We start from the raw sequence: 17033 nt of genomic DNA on the forward strand, positions 1-17033 counted from the left end.
CTGCTCTGTGGAGAAATAAATCTAGAAAGTGATTAGATGACATTCTTAAATATCCTATACTTAAGGAAGAAGGTAAAATGAATTTTCTAAAGACCTGTAATGAGTCAATGGCAGACATGACCTTTTATTTTAGAATGTAATTACTAACAAACTCTTTTACTCACATGGAAAATCAATATTGGAAACTTTAATTAAAATTTAGAGTCTACTCTTAATGACTCAGAGAATCTTTTATCAAAACAAAAAAACCATGAAAAATTTAAGATAGCACCAAAAAATCAAGGCTAATTCTTTTAAGAGACTAAGATGATTAAGATTTTTATTTTTTTAAATCTTCTTTTGATATAGAATTTTTTTTAACACAAATGATCCACAGGGTTCATGTATTACCTTGATGTCTATGCAAAATGACTGTAATAGCCTAATAAAATGTGTTTTGATAGTAGGAAATGTTTCACTGTTATCTAGGCCAGTGACATTAAAGTGCAGCCCAATATACCTGTGCTGGTCCATAAACTTGGTTACCACAGAAATTAAAAACTTTTATAGTGTTCAATATGTTGCTAAATATAATGATAAATAGATTACATTTTATAAGTCTCATTTTGATTGTACTTTTCTAGTGATTCATTCTTATTGTTATTAAAAGAAGCTGATCATTAAATAGTATGTAAAGGTCTCTTCTAGGTCAAAATGAACTGTGGAAGGAGTCATCCAACAAAAAATGTATGAGATAGTATATCAGGGGTTGGTCATCCAAATTGAATAAAACTAAGTCTATGCTGGGTGCTGGTGGCCACACCTGTAATCATAGGGACTCAGGAGGCAGAGATTGTGAGGGTTGCAGTTCAAAGCCAGCCAGGACAATACGTTCACAAGACCCCATCTCAACCAAGAGTTGGGAAAAGTAATGTCTATCGGACACCTCAGTCAGGAGGTATATATAGGGGAGGTTCACAGTCTAGTCTGCCTGGGAGGAAAGAGCAAGACTCTACCTCAAAATCAGCCAGAATGAAATGCAGTGGAGTCATGACTCAAGCAGGATTTGGCCTGCCTAGCAAACAACAAGTTTTGGGTTCTAACCCCAGTACTGAAAAACAGGCTGAGTCTTCTATGACTATAGGGTCAGTAATAGGTGCTGATTTGTAGTGTAGTTCTTGAAGTTGTTAGTTCTGGAATCACATTGATATTTGGAGCAATAATCTCTGCTCTGACTGTTGCTAGGTGAATAACATTAGCCAAGTTACAGTACTGTACATTAACTGTAAAATGGGCAGAATAAAAATGCATAATTGATGCAGTTGCTCTGAGGATTCAAAGCCAATGCCTGCAGTATGCTAGTGACTGCTATACAGAATTTTCTCAAATCATATTAATTATTATTTGGGGAGGAAAAAGAGCCATTAGAATAACTATGACATAGGACAGATATGCCGAGACATACGTTTTTAGTAGAGATGCAGACTTCACAAATAAAGAAATATATTTTCTATAGATAAAAAAATCAGACTTATTATAATTTGTTTAATAAGGGAAGTCTTATAATTGACTAGGACATTGTTCTTAAGCTTCATTTCGGTTATTTTGAATAGCTATCAATTGCAAACCAGTGTAACCATACATATTTACATTGGAATTGAACATTTTTTTGATTAACCATTTTCCCCTTCAGATCATGAGGTATTATCAAACTGCTTACAAATCCAGGGATGCCAGGTTTGTAACTCAGTGCAAGAATGCTTACTTAGGGAGGTGGGGGAGGGAAGCAATAGTGGGAGAACAACAAGGGAAGGATAACAGTGCTCAACAAGAAATGTACTTGTTGCCTTACTCAAATGCCCACTTAGCAGTTACAAGACTCTGGGTTTGATCCCTAGAAATGCAACAAAACCAAAATCCAAAAACCTGCTAGAGTTGACTACTAAATATAGTAATGCATGCCTATAATCTTAGTCAATAGACTTGTATCCTGGAGACCAGCATGGGTTACATTGTGAGACAATGCCTCAAAAGCACAAAACACAAAAAAGTCTGGTTAAAGTTAAGTTTGATATTGTTGTGGCTCATGGCTATAACCCTAAGTAATTGGGGAGCAAAGGTAGAAGGATACTTGTTAAAGGCCAGCCTTGTGAAAACATTTGAGACCATACCTGAAACAATAAGCCCAGTGTGGTGGTATAGGCCTGTAATTCTAGCTATGCTAGACACATAGGTAGGAAGATCATAGTCCCAACCTAGAGTGGAAAAATAGCATTAGACCACAAGTAGCATGGACACTTGTAAAGTGTTTGCCTTGGAAGCTTGAGAGCCTGAGTTCAGATCCCAGTACATCCAAATATTTGAATCCCTGGTTAATTGGAAATGGAGACTTTTCTGCCTGGCTTGCTTCAAACCTAAATCCTCCAAGTCTCAGCCTCACCACAGATGTGAGCTGTTGGCACATGGCTTAATATTTTATATTCTATATTTCCATGTTACTTTCATTGAAAAAAATTACTATGTTTTTAAAATAAAATTCAACGTTATTAAAAAATCATCAAGATATTTCTCCCCCTTTAATTTAGAAGCCTTAGAAAAATCAAGTATGGGTTGGTTGCTAATATGCAAATGAGGAACATTTAAAATATGGCTACTTTAGTCTTTCAAAGACTCTTTGCAAAGTTATACTGTGCTTTTCTTTTTTTTTTTTTTAACCTTGTCTTATTTCTGACCTGTACCAGTAAGAAGCTGTTTGGGATTCTAGTCTGGATGGTATGCTAGGCAGAAATTTTAAGGGTAGTATTTTTAAGTTTTTCCTCCCCAAATGTACTTTTGTTTGTAGTTCTTGAGATTGAACTCAGGAGTTCTGGCATGCTAGGCAAGTGTTGTTCCTCTGTGTGACATCCCAGGCCTATAGACATACTCTAATCCAAACAACAAACATATTTTTATGAGCTCCTATTGTATGTTTTATGTTGGTGTCACTGTAATAGCACTTCCAAGAAAACTTGAAATCAGGTCCTTGCTTCCTGTGGTTTTATAATCTCAATGAAGCAAAAAAAAGCACACTGGAAATGGTAGATTCACGCTCAAAGGAAGAGAGGAAACAATGAACAAAACAACTAAGACATCTATGGACTGTAAAGCAGGGTCTGGATCAGAATGCAAGTGGAGAAGGAAAGTATGGTAACCTCAACAAAAGCCAAAGGCAGGAAATAATATTTTATCAAAAAGACCACGAGAGGTTGACTTCATAACTCCAACACTGAGGACCAGGAGGTTTAGCTTTTGATTCCTGCTTTTTCTTTAGCCATTAACCATAAATAAAACTTGGATGTCGTTAGACACTATACAACTTCTGGTTCTTATTAACTACTTTAGGTGGTAAGGGCAGTTCATCAGTAGCCACTCATGAAATCGTCCAGAAGGTGGCCATGAAGCATTTACTTATTGAACTTTATGCATGTGTGAACAAATTTTAGCAATCTTTAACTCCCAGGACTGGAAACATCTGTTCCACAGTGGCAACGTGTTTTACATTTTTTTTGTTTTATTCATTAATGAAAATATCATGGATATTCAATAAATATTTACTAAATATATAATTTATTTATGCATAAATTCATTTATATGTGCTTCCCAAGGCAAGTTAGGTTGGTAAGATATCTTTTGGGCTTATTCACTCAAGGCCGGAGTTCTACCACTCCAGTCTTTATTTCTGTTTTTTTGTTGGTTAATTGTAGATAAGCGTCTCTTGGATTTGTCTACCCAGGCTGGCTTCAAACTGTTATTCTCAGACCTCAGCTTCTTGAGTAGCTAAGATTACAGGTATGAACCACAAGAGTGCCTGGCTTTCTAGCTAAGCACTAAGTTTTTTCAATCCTGGGGTATGAACTCAAACTAGGAATATTTTAAAATTTGAAAAAAGTCATATCTATGTAGGATACTATGTGTTTGTTTTAATGAAATGGCATTGTAAAATGGCAAGCTGAAGAGCACAGGTGTCAATCAGAGTTGAGTTCTGCTCTGTAACATAATAGTTGATTAATCTTAGACCAGTTAATCTATTTTCAATTTTTGTTATTGCTGTGAGGTTTACATGTAAGAATATAAAGTGGCTCAGTGGTAGAGCGCTTGCCTTGCATGCATGAGGCCCTGGGTTCGATTCCTCAGCACCACATAAGCAAAAAAGAAAAAAGCTGGAAGTGGCGCTGTGACTCAAGTGGTAGAGAGCTAGCCTTGAGCTGAAGAGCTGAGGGACAGCACCCAGGCCCAGAGTTCAGGCCCCACGACCGGACCCCTCCCCCCCCAAAAAAAGTAATTCAAATATACTATACACCCAAACATTAGCAATTCCCCGCACCTTATTAAAGGTGTTCCTTTTAATAGTGAGTAAAAAAGTAAGTTTATATCCTTACTTAGTTTCAAATTTTATTTGAATAATTTTCTTATTTTTATCTTTAATTTTGTGCCAGTCCTCTGGCTTGAACTATGGCATTGACAATGTCTATCACTTGAGCCACAGTTCCATTTCTGACTTTTTGGTGGTTAATTGGTAATAAGAGTCTTATGGATTTTCTTGCTCAGGCTGGCTTTTAACTGTGATCCCAGATCTTAGCCTCCTGAGTAGCTAGAATTAAAGTTATGAGCCACTGGAACCCAGCAATATTTTCATTTTTATTAGCCATTGTTTTTGTGGCCAAAACAAGTGATCAAACCACGGTTTTGGTTTTGAAAGACTGAAACATTAAGGAACATAGACTATTTCAGGCATTTCAGCAGGTGTTCAAGGTGAAGATGCTGAGAATTTCATGATTCCATTGCCTTCAAATGATCACAGATTAACCCCAGGACAATGGCTATTTGTGGCCACTGAACTATAGTTTTAAAAATTAAAACACAGAATAGGAAATGAGGATAAATGTAGCATAGCAACAAGCTTCTATTATTAGTAGATTATTGAACATAGAGAAAATAAAGAAATGAATTCTCGAGAGTAATGGATTAATTCACCTAAGGCTTTTGATGTACACATCATTTTGAGATGATTTTATGATTACTCCAGAAGGTTTCCAAGTAAAAAATATAAAAATAAATGTCACTATCCTAATCAAACATCATTCCTGAACATTCCTGTAACAGGAATTCAGACTTCTCTGTCAAAATTTGCACAGAATTATTATTGAAAATAAAAATATCTATAACAGATTGAGAGCAGATGGGTGGTTATTGCATTTGGAAGGAATGGTTATTTACTAGTTGACCAAGCCTATCTACTTAAAATAATTAAAGATAAATGAAATTAGGGCATTTTAAAACATTGAAACATTGCATATTATGTAATTTGGAAGATAAAACCTATATATTAGTAACAATACTTGTTTGAAAACATAATAAATATTTTGAAAATAATCAGTGGGAAAATTCTCCTTTTGAATGGTTTTGAGGACAAGAGAAAGAACATATCTGAGAAACTTTTTAAAAATCTGTTTTCTTCTCATGTTCCCAAGGTGGAATGGCCAGAAATGTTTCTTCTAAAAAGTACAAGGAAGCTTCATTTTGGACTGATGTTATGAGAAAATTTCACTATTCAACCAGTAAAACTATATACAGAAAACCAAGGCACTAAGAAAATGTAGCTCTAACTTCCAAGAAATACATCAGTTGAACACGTTACACTTGAAAAGTATTAAATCTTCATTCACATGAATGAAATATCTTGCATATATTTGAAATACATATACTGTGGCTGTTAATCTAGAGACAAATGCCAAAATAACTTTTTCAGTAGCCATGTGGCCTTGAACTGGTTATTTAATCTTCCTTCCTCATTCATCCATAGCATGGAAATGGTAAGAATGTCCATATCATGAGGACTAATTTTAAGAGTTAATGATAATAAAACAAGTAAAAACACTTAGAAGCCATACTTATCACAAAGTAAGCATTAAAGAGACGCTAGTTATAGTTTTATGTAAATATGTACAAGTAGGTAAAGAGACATTTTAAGCTTGTTAAGATACCTTAGTTTGCTTTTGAATTTCACAAGAAAAATGCAAGACTTTGGGAGTACAGCAATCAGAAGATCACGGCTCAAAGTCAGACTGGGCAGGAAAAGTCCAGGAGACTCTTATTTCCAATTAATCATCAGAAAACCTGAAGTGGTACTGTGGCTCAAGTGGTAGAGCTCTAGCCTTGAGCTGAAGAGGTGAGAGACAGTGCCCAGGCCCAGAGTTAAAGTCCCACGACAGACCAAAAAAAAAAAAAAAAGGAAAGAAAAAGAAGAAGAAAAAGAAAAACAAGAAGCTCAAGGAGATCTTTTTCATCTCCACACCGAGGACTGATTCTAAGATCTCACTAAAGATACAAGGAAGCAGTACTCCCACGCGCAGGACCTTTTGTAAGCCTGGGTTTAACCAGAGTTGAATTGTAAACCTAGTTCTTTGTAGATCGATGCTTTATCTACTAGTTTGGGTTTGCATATGGCAATTTTCTTACCATTTTTTTTAGAGTAGATGAATTTAACTGTTAGCAAGCATATGTTTATCTATGTATCTAAGTATGTACATACATATGAATATACGTATGTGTCTCTATCTTTCTATCATATCACAAAATTGAACACTTTGTTTAGCTATGACTAGCCCTGGGAAAAAATGAACTCCTGGCACATATCTTTAATCATCAGTACCTCCTATTCCCAGTTTGGTATTCTTAACCTAATGGCTATTAATTAAGGTAATTTGTGGCAGTGTGTGTTTACATTTTTCATTTTGAAATGGTTCTGTTCCAGGTGGAAAAACTTCTGTTGTATTGTTAAGTCTAAAATGATGGTAGATATGTGGATGACTTTCAGTGTTCTCCACATCTGCAGTAAAGAATGATTTAGAAATAATTTAGTATGAGGAATTGACATGTTGCTATTGCATGTATAATGTTTCCTCCATCTTTGCCTCTGACTGCTCTGTCCCATTTCTTTCTTTTGAAGTTTTAACTTATTTTTAATTTTTATTGTTATTAGAAAAGTGCTGTACAGAGGGATTACAGTTACATAAGTCAGGTAATAAGCACATTTCGTTTAGGACAATGTCACCCATGCTCTCAGTCTCCCCAATTTTTACTTCTGTCCCCACCAACAAAGTGTATATTCATTTTGAACATAGTCTCTAGTGAGTACCAGAGCTGCATTTGTTTACCCTTTGCCTGCCCCAGTTCTTTCATCTAAACATCTGACTCTCCAATGAAGATCAGTAGGAGGAAAATCTTGCAAGCCAGAAATAATTTTGGTTGATAGATAGGTACAAAAAAGTGTTCTTGAGGCAGACAGGGAAATTGTTATTAAACAGGAATAAGGAAACAGCTTTGAAAGCATGGTGAAATAATGGAAGAGATGGCATTGATCAATATACATTGTACCTACAAACTCACATGTTGAACTGAAACCCCTTTGTTCAACTACTTGAAGATAGAAAAAATAGAAAAAAAGAAAGCACAGTGGATAGAATAAAATAGTTAAAACTACTGGGCATTGAGAATTACTTTTATTAATAGCCTGTAGCCTAGAATGGGATAAATTTCTCATTGTTAGCACCTGCTTATTAGTGCTTTGCTGCCAACTAGTGATTACAGTGGAAGAACCCTATTCAAGGAGGATAGATTAGACAATGTCAATGATGACAAAGCAAGCAGGGAGTTTCTCAGCACACAAAATGATAGAAATTGTCATTGATTTTGAAAACTAAGCATACAAAAATCTTCACAATGTTATTGTATAAATTCTAAGAAAATAGTATGGTTTTCATATTCTGTAACAGAATAATATGCCTCAATAGGAAGAATTCTGACTTAGCTTTCAGTAATATCCATATGATTACTTCCACTTAAAGATGAATGAGATGTTATTGTCACACATTTGTTTTTCTTTCTTTAGAATTATAACCTGTGCTATGAGCATGAAGCGCTATGTGGAAGCTAACATTTCTCAGAAGTCCCATACAACTATCAAGTACTTCATGAAAATGTGGAGCAGTGTTAGTGATACACTCATCTTCCTCTTCCTTGGCGTTTCTACCATTGGCAACAGTCATGAATGGAATTGGCCCTACATTTGTTTCACTGTCATTTTCTGTCTGATATGGAGAGCACTAGGTATGGCACTTGCTGTTGTTGTATACATAAAACTATGCTAACTTAATATGGGTTTGTATTAGAATCCAGAAATTTAAAATTCCAATATGCCATACTTTGTATATCTCAGTTATGTAGGGAATTATTTAAGATCAAGATTTAGAGAAGTTCTGGAAATAAGACTTGAAATCAAATCACACTGACATTCCTTAGCATTTTGGCTTGGGCAAAGTTATATAATCATGTTAGGTCTTTGCTTCCTCAATGGTAAGATGGGAGTGGAGACGATCTTGGTGACATCTCCCAGATAGAGTGAGAATTTCATGAGGTAATCCAGTCAAGGAGCTCATTAAAGAGCCTGGCTTAATGTAAGTCCTCAGTAAATGTTTTTACTGCTATCATAACCACTGCTCAAATTTCTGCTACTTCATTCTGCTACAAATACTGTTATAATATAAATGATTATGACAAAATTCAAATTCTCCTAGAGTTACAAAGAATTTCTCCCCAACACTACTGCATATTGTAAGATGAGATCTGAGCAGAACTTGTAATTCTTATAAAGGTTTTTACCCCGTTTCATCCTAGCTTACAAAAGAGTAAAATTTACCACTGCCTTTGGCTGTTTTCCAACTCCCTGTCTTAACACATGTAGTTATTCCTTAGTAATATCTACATTGGTGCTATTGAAAGACTGACTGTATCTTGGAGAATGTCGGCTCCTGCAGAAAGAGTATGTATACCATCTGTGTCTATTCTTCACACCCTGGAAGAGGTTGAGTGGCATCTGGTATCCCCATGACACACCTGCTATTTCACTATTCTGTCTGCAGCTAAACTCTTCCCAGTCCAACCATGACATTAAAAAATTCCATTCACATTGAAGGGAAATCAACTCTCTCCCCCCACCCTCTCTCTCATAGTTCCATCCAGAAAGCATCACATATCCATTGCCAGGTAAAATGAGGTGTCTCTTTATTCTTCCTCTATTTTATAGCATGCATAGGAATTGAGCTGATAGTTTATTATCTTTCCTTGACATTTATACTGTACCCCCACAAATGAGGTATATCATTGTACATTTTTCAATAGAAGCTGTGAAATTTATTTTCACAACAGTGAGAGGCACATTATGGAAAATGCTTAAGGCTTCAACAATGAATAGTTAGGCTAGACTATACTTTATTATCCATTAAACAGTGTTTAGGTTATTCTTTAACAGTGACACCATCAACTGAATGCCATATAGGTTTATAGAAGGCCATTTCTAGCTATTCTGAGCTTATAGAAAAAAACTCACTTAGCTTGTAATATTTTGTTTTTCATTTAAATATTTTAAAAACAAAATTGAAAACAAAATCTCCTTTGTGTTCCTATGCTACCAAAAATACTGACAGATAAGAAAAAATAACAAGGATAATTGAGGATATTTTCTTCAAGGTGTTAACATCTACCAAGAACAAACACTAAGCGTTGGCACTTTTAATGGGCATATATATATACATATATATATAATTTTCTGTGAAAAATCTGGAGATGAAACATTGTTTCCACCAGTGTCTTATTTCTCTCTCTCTCTCTCTCTCTCTCTCTCTTTCTCTCTCTCTCTCTCTCTCTCTTTCTCTCTCTCTCTGCCTATAGTAGAAAAGTAAAAATCCCTATAATAATAGTCTGGGATGATTAAGTTATGGTATTATTTTCTCTTTGGATGTTAACCATATTGTCTTTTTATTTTTGTCTGTCTTAGGGCCTGAACTCAGGGCCTGAGCACTATCAATAAGATCTTTTGCTCAAGACTGGCACTCTAACACTTTGAGCCAGAGGTCCATTTCCATTTTTCTTGTGGTTATTTGGAGATAAGAGTCTCATGTACTTTCCTGCCTGGGCTGGCTTTGAACTATGATCCTCAGATCTCAGCCTCTTGAGTAGCTAGGCATGAGCCACCAGTGCCTGGCTAAATAAGTTTTGTTTGCAAACTATTAAATGTTTTCATTAGTTGATACTTCAGAACATTTACACTGTTTTTGCTATAGGGATCTACATAAGGTCAGTTTTAAAAACAGTAAAAAGTCTAGATTTTGTCAACTAGTATCTGATTAGCAAAAGCAGTTTGAGTTATTCTGATGAAACTTGACTGGAAGCTTGCTAGATATGACACCTATTGAGGCAAAATTGTAATTTATCCCCAAATGAATACATTATCAGCAATTTTTTCTTCTGGTGATTTCAATATAGCAAAAGAATGAATAGGAATATAACACATGTTTAGCATTTATTGGAACATTTTAAATGTTCAACAACAGAGGAGTCATTAAGACAAATCACTAGAAAATAGCAATATAGCTATAATCATATGTGCATTTAGATGGTTTTATTACAAAGTATTAGCAATAATTTTCTTTGGATGGACAGAAATACAGATGTTGTGACCTGTTTCATATTTGTGTTCTTGAAGAGCTTTTGCTTTTTAAAACAGGGAATTAAACTAAAGAACTAAATAGAAATAAAAAGAAACAGTTTTAGAAAGAATTTAAACATGTCAGCTTTTGAGAAAATTTAGCTTTTATTTGGTTTTTAACATCTTTAAATGGAATTAAAATGTTTTAAAAATAGATAAAATTATGTACTCATGATCTTGCCCATGTAATTGTAACCCCTCTGTACAGTATTTTCACAATAAAAAGAAGAAAAAATAAATAAAATTGACAGAGGTGGAGAAAGATCCTACATTCATTTCTTATGAGTCAAAATTATCTGTTGGATAAAGTATTTTGGTTCAAATTTAAGGTAAGATATCCCAGTCTAAGTCCTCCTACGAAGTGAATGTGAATTATTTTTCTGGTCTTCAAGTAAATCACTAGATATACCTACATAATAACATGTTAAAATGCACTGGACATTGAAGAATTGAAAAAAATAGCCTGTAAGTTGAACAGTATATAATTCACCACTAGAGGGCAATACCCATGTGACAAAGATTTAAGCAGTGCCTTTCAAACTGTGTGGGTATATATATAACCCACTGTATCTATGGTCAAAGCTAGATTTTAAGACTGTAGTCAAATGTGAGTAATAAGGAAACAACAACCCCAGCTACCTTTTAAGACTGTAGTCAGATGTGAGTATTAAGGAACCAGATGACAGTTTCAGAACCCTAGACTCTAGGGTGTTGGAGGAAAGAAACTTTTCTTTAAATCTCTGGAAATCTTGCAAAATTCATTCTCTAGCTTTAGTTCACTAGTTTTCATTAGTTCAATAGCATTTATAAGACTGAAGACAAGAGTTCCTCTTTTTTCCAATGGCAATTACCTTTTGAAGAATAATCTTAGAGAATCTACATGTCTAATCTAGATTTATTCTAGAAAACTAAGAATCTTCAAAATTAAAAAAAGTGAAAACACATTAGAAAAATAATTCAAAGTAAGCTCCCTGAAAACAACTTTATAAGTTTTCTATTTTTAATTAGTTTAGGCTTTAAAAATCATTCATCATAAATCCTTACAATTTCAATGTAATTTAGTTCTAAGTTATTATAACATATTATAACCCTTTCATAATGTTTTCCTTTATGTGGACTAATTATCTCCCCTCTTCTTTTTACTGGAACTTTTTAGGAGTTCTTGTGCTCACTTTCTTCGTGAACAAATACCATGTGAATACAGTCACCAGAAAAGACCAGTTCATTATAGCTTATGGGGGACTGAGAGGAGCAATCTGCTTCTCACTTGTTTTCCTACTCCCTGAGTTTTGCAGAAAGAAGCTCTTCATTGCTGCAACTACAGTTGTTATTTTTTTTACTGTTTTTGTGCAGGTAAACAAACCACTGAAACTGTAATTTGATCTATCCAATGGACTGTTTTTCTTCCCTTTATCAAGTTGTATTATCGTTCAATGAACATATATTAATTGTATAGAAAGAGGGTTTCATGGTGACATCATATATATATACATGTACGCATAGACACATTCACATATACACATATATACATACATATGTATATACATATATGACACACAAACACACAATATATATAACACATATTTATATATGTATGTATACATATATGATATATAACATACATATATGTGCATATATATATATATATATATATATATATATATATATATATAACTGTATCTTATCTGTTCTCTATTACCTCCTTCTCCTGGGCCATTCTTCTTTCCCTATAGTGCCTCCTTTTATTATTATGTCTTCTTTCAAAATGTCTATATTCTTCACATGAAAGAAAGCCTGTTATATTTTTACTGCTTTTTGTCAAAGTCAACCTGAACTGTGACTCTCTTATTTGTGCTTTTCTTTGTCACTGGCGTGACAGATAGGCCCCATCACACCAACCATTGGTTGAGATGAAGTCTTGTGAACTTTTATTCCTGGACTTGCCTCAAAGGAAATTCCATGCTCTCTTCTTCTAAATAGCTAGGATTATAGGCTTGTGCCACTAGAATGGGTCCCTTGATTTTTAAATATGATTTTTGGGAATGATTGCTCTGGCTAGCACTTCTAGTACTGTATTCAGTAAAAGTGATGAATGGTCATCTTTGTCTTAATCAGGATCTTAGAAAAACTTTGGACTTGCCTTGTTCAGCAACGGTCTTTAGTAAATAGTCGTTAAAACAATATTGAATTTTACCAATTTCCTTCTTGGTGAGATGATAATATGGTTTTTGTCTATTATCTTGTTGATGTAGTATACTGTACATATTGATTTGTATATATTGAGTTTCAATTTGATTGGAACAATGAATCTTTCCTGACCACAGTGCAGTTGGATTTGGCATGCCTGAATTTTGTTGAAGAATTTTACAACTATTTTCATTTTTATGTGGCCATATAGAATGTATTCAGAAGGTCTTTTTATTTTTATTAATTCAGTCTCACTACTTGTTATTGTTCTGGTCAGGATTTCTATTTGTTCATGATTCAGACTTTTTTTTTGTTTTTTTGTGGGTCGTGGGGCTTGAACTCTGGGCCTGGGTGGTGTCCCTGAGCCCTTTATCTCAAGGCGAATGCTCTACCACTTGGGCCACAGCGCCACTTCCAGTTTTCTGGTGGTTAATTGGAGATAAGAGTCTCACGGACTTTCCTGCCTGGGCTGGCACTGAACCGTGATCCTCAGATCACAGCCTCCTGAGTAGCTAGGATTACAGGTGTAAGCCACAGAGTGCCTGACTCATGATTCAATCTTGATAAAACCTATGTGTCCATGAATTTATCTATTCTTTTTAGGTTATCCACTTTGTTAGCATATATTGTTCATAAAAAATTTGGATAGACTTTTGTATTTCTGTGGTGATAATTGTTATATCTGATTTTATTTGAGTACCCTCTCTCCTTAGTCTAAGAATTTGTTAATTTTATCTTTTGAAAATAATCAGTTGTTTCTTTGATGTTTGTTTTACCTTTTTCATCTTTATTTTAGTTTTTCCCCTTTTTTTCTTCTAGTTATTATTTTTCTCTACTTAAGATGAAAACATTAATGGTATTTGAGATATGAATTTTTTTGTTGTTGGAGTTTATTTCTATAAACTTCCTTCTTTAGTACTGCTTTTGCTGTATCTTATAGGTTGGGTATGATATGCTTTCAGTTTCACTGGGTTCAAGAAATTTCTTAATTTCTTTTGACTTCTTTGATCCATTAGTTATTCAAAGATAAGTTGTTTAATTTCTGTATACTTGTAGGATTTCTAAAGTTTTCTTCTAGTTAGAAAAAATATTCAGACTAAGTTTAAGTTCTTTTATTTTTGGTGGTACTAAGGGTTTGTACTCAGGGCTTTATGTTTGCTAGAATTTTAGACACAAGCCTCTTTTCATTGATTTTCTTTGCTCCCGTAGTCACTCCTATTTCAGCACTGGATGATATTCAGGTACAGGTTTACCTGAGATTGGTTGTTGATGTGTTGTCACTTTTATCTCTGAAGAATAATCCAAGCCCAAGTTTGTCTCAAATATATTTTTGTTGTATGGTTCAGAAAGAAACCACACAGTACCTAGAAATATTAGTCTGTTTCCATAAGACTCTCTTGGGCCTTGGTTCCTAGATGCCTAAACCACAGTTACTGGCCTGTGCTCAGACACCTCACTGTTCTTCCTGCTCTCTGTCGAGTCATTACTGGTGGGCCATCCTCAGGATCCTAGACCACACCCAGTGCCATCAAACTATATCACACCCTAAGTACACATGCCAGCAAGACCAATTTAGCACTAGGTTACATCCAAGATCTACTCTTGTATGGGCTGCCTGTTGCTGAGGTGGTCTAATTGGCCTAGAAACACTGCAGCAGGGCAGAGGTTGTGCTTCCTGAATAGAAATCCAAGAATATAGACCCATGTGTCTTTCCCTGGTAGTGGAGCTTTTCCAGGGGCTATGTCTACAACCAGGCCAGAAGATAAGAAATTTCAAGGTCTGCTCAGTGTCAGGTTTTGCCAGCTAAATACTAAGATCGAGACTTCAATTTGTACTCATGGCCTAAATTTGGATAGGGATGGTGAAGGCAATCTTTTGGCTTCCTTAAGCTCAGAGCCTGAGTGCTCTCCCTGAGCTCCATTTGCTCGAGGCTAACCCTCTACCACTTTAAGCCACAGCACCACTTCCAGTTTTCTGGTGGTTAATTGCAGATAAGAATCTCAGTGACTTTCTTGCCCTGGCTGACTTCAAACTGAGATCTTCAGATCTTAGCCTTTGGAGTAGCTAAGATTACAAGTGTAAGCCACTGGTGCCTGGCCCTAGGATGATATTAAGCTGAGTAGTTTCTGAGTTCCATGGAAGCAAGGATGGACTTGCAGTCTCTGCAGTGCATCAAGACCCACACCACAATGGATGATGATGCAAGCCAAAGCCTGAATCCATCTCCTTGCAACACATGGCTCTGTTTGGTGCCGAAGAAGTTCTGTGAGCCCTTGACTGCTGATATCTTTGCTGCTTGAGTTTGGAGGCCATATTGTAGTATCTTATGCTAAAATGATCTGACCCTTAATCTCACTGCTGCACGGATTTGTGGTCTCAGGGATGATGTGTAGGTACACGCACACACACCAAGCCCACTCAAAAAACTGAGAATGATATGGAACAAAACTTAAACCTGTCCTTCCAGGAGTACAGGTCTCCACTTGGTGCTGGGCCAGAGTAGAGACTCAGCTGTGAGCTCTGTCCTCTGTCCCAGCTCTGTGCTGAGTCTGGTTATAGTGGAGTTAGTACGATGTCAAATCTAAGGCCTCAACTTAATTCCTTCTCTCTTCTTCTCAAAGTAGATGTCTCTTCCTGTTGTGCTGCATTGCTTAAAGTAGGCAGGGAGATAGTGTATGCAACTCCTTCCTTCTTGCTTTCTTTACTGCATAAGGCTTTTCTTTCTTTTTCAACTACAAGTAGGCACTATATTCTTTTTCTTTTTTGTTGGTCATGGGGCCTGAACTCTGGGCCTAGGTGCTGTCCCTCAGCTCCTCAGCTCAAGGCTAGCGCTTACCACTTGAGCCATAGAACCACTTCTGGCTTTTTCTGCTTATGTGGTGCTGGGGAATTGAACCCAGGGCCTCGTGTATGCAAGGAAGGCACTCTACCACTGAGCCACTTTCTCCAGCTCAGCACTATGTTCTTTTATCTAGATTCCTTAGTTGTAGGGTAGGTACTTTGATGTGTGTCTCTTTGAAGATAATTGATAGATTTTACTCAAACTCTGTCTTACTCCATCTCTCCAATTTTTCATATTTATTTATTTATTCAGGTAATGTGGTTTGAACCCAGGGTTTATACTTGTTAGACAGGTACTGTACCACTTGAGCCAAACCCTCAGGCATCTAAAAAAATTATTTTGTGGACAAGCTTTTGTATTTTTGCTCAGGGCCAGCCTTTTATATTCATCTGTGTTCTATAGGCTGCAGACATGGGCCACTCTTCCTAGCTTATTTGTGGAGATAGGGTCTTGTTTAGATCTTTTTTACACTGGCTCATCTGCAACCAATATCTTCCCAGTTTCCCCACTGGAATAGCTGAGATTACAGACATGTACCACTGTGTCAGGCCCCCAAATTTTCTTTAAAGAAGACATTTCTCTTAAATGTCTGAAGTGATTTCTTAGATACTGAAAAATTTTAAGTGTTTAAGATTCAACATTTATATTCTTATTTTTAAATTGCATTTAAAAAGCCCAAAGGTAAAATTTTAATTCAAGCTTAACTGACCTTTAGTTTAATGTATGTATCAGGCAGTAAAATTCTAACTAAAATTGCAAAATGCAAAGTCAGTATAAAGAATTCCAATTGCTATATCTTTAGAAATTCTTAATATCATTGAATTTATTTAGAGCCTCAATATAATTTTAAAATTAGAGATTTTCTCATTTTATATTTGAAATTCCCATATTACTTCAAATAATGCTCTTACACATTTAAAAACACTAATCAGAGTTTTAGTGGTAAGAATGTTAATTCCAGATTCTACTGTGGAGAATTTTTCATGTTATTGTACTGCCATCTAGTGTTGAAAATATTTACAGGTTTATCTCTGAGACAAACAGAAAAGGCCAGATAAGTTGATGTTAGGTGAAATGAATCCCAAGATAAGTATTCAAATGTTTTTGCTTTCATGCAATTGTTTCTAACATTTTTATAAGATGATTTCTTTGTTGCTTTGCATGTCCCTCCCCCACGGTATAACCCTTGCTTTCAGTGTATTTGATGTTGGTATAATTGTGGAGGGGAAGGGAAAAAACAAATTGTTTAAATAGGGATACAGGTGGACCCTTTGCAACAATGAGATGTACAAACTGTTATGTCAAAAAACGAACTTTACAACTTTCGCCAGGGATGGGGGGGTGGGGAGTAGGGGTGGAGGGGTGATGGAAAGGTATGGGAAGGGGAAACAAAGGAGGCAACAATGCTTGATAAGAAATGTACTCATTACTCTGCTCAT

At 35.6% G+C, this 17033-nt stretch overlaps 1 protein-coding gene across 1 annotated transcript in view; it reads left to right on the top strand.

The window, feature by feature from the left end:
• LOC122097678 (sodium/hydrogen exchanger 2-like) overlaps positions 1–17033 on the top strand; it is a 42400-nt gene that overhangs the window by 9802 nt on the left and 15565 nt on the right. Inside the window, exons 4-5 of the mRNA XM_042668281.1 lie at positions 7910–8127; positions 11721–11917. Of these exons, the coding sequence (XP_042524215.1) occupies positions 7910–8127; positions 11721–11917 (415 nt within the window). The remainder of the gene's footprint in view (positions 1–7909; positions 8128–11720; positions 11918–17033) is intronic.

This window comes from Dipodomys spectabilis, unplaced genomic scaffold (assembly GCF_019054845.1).
Source record: "Dipodomys spectabilis isolate Male_0828 unplaced genomic scaffold, ASM1905484v1 ptg000424l, whole genome shotgun sequence".
In the NCBI taxonomy this organism is placed as follows: Eukaryota; Metazoa; Chordata; class Mammalia; order Rodentia; family Heteromyidae; genus Dipodomys; species Dipodomys spectabilis.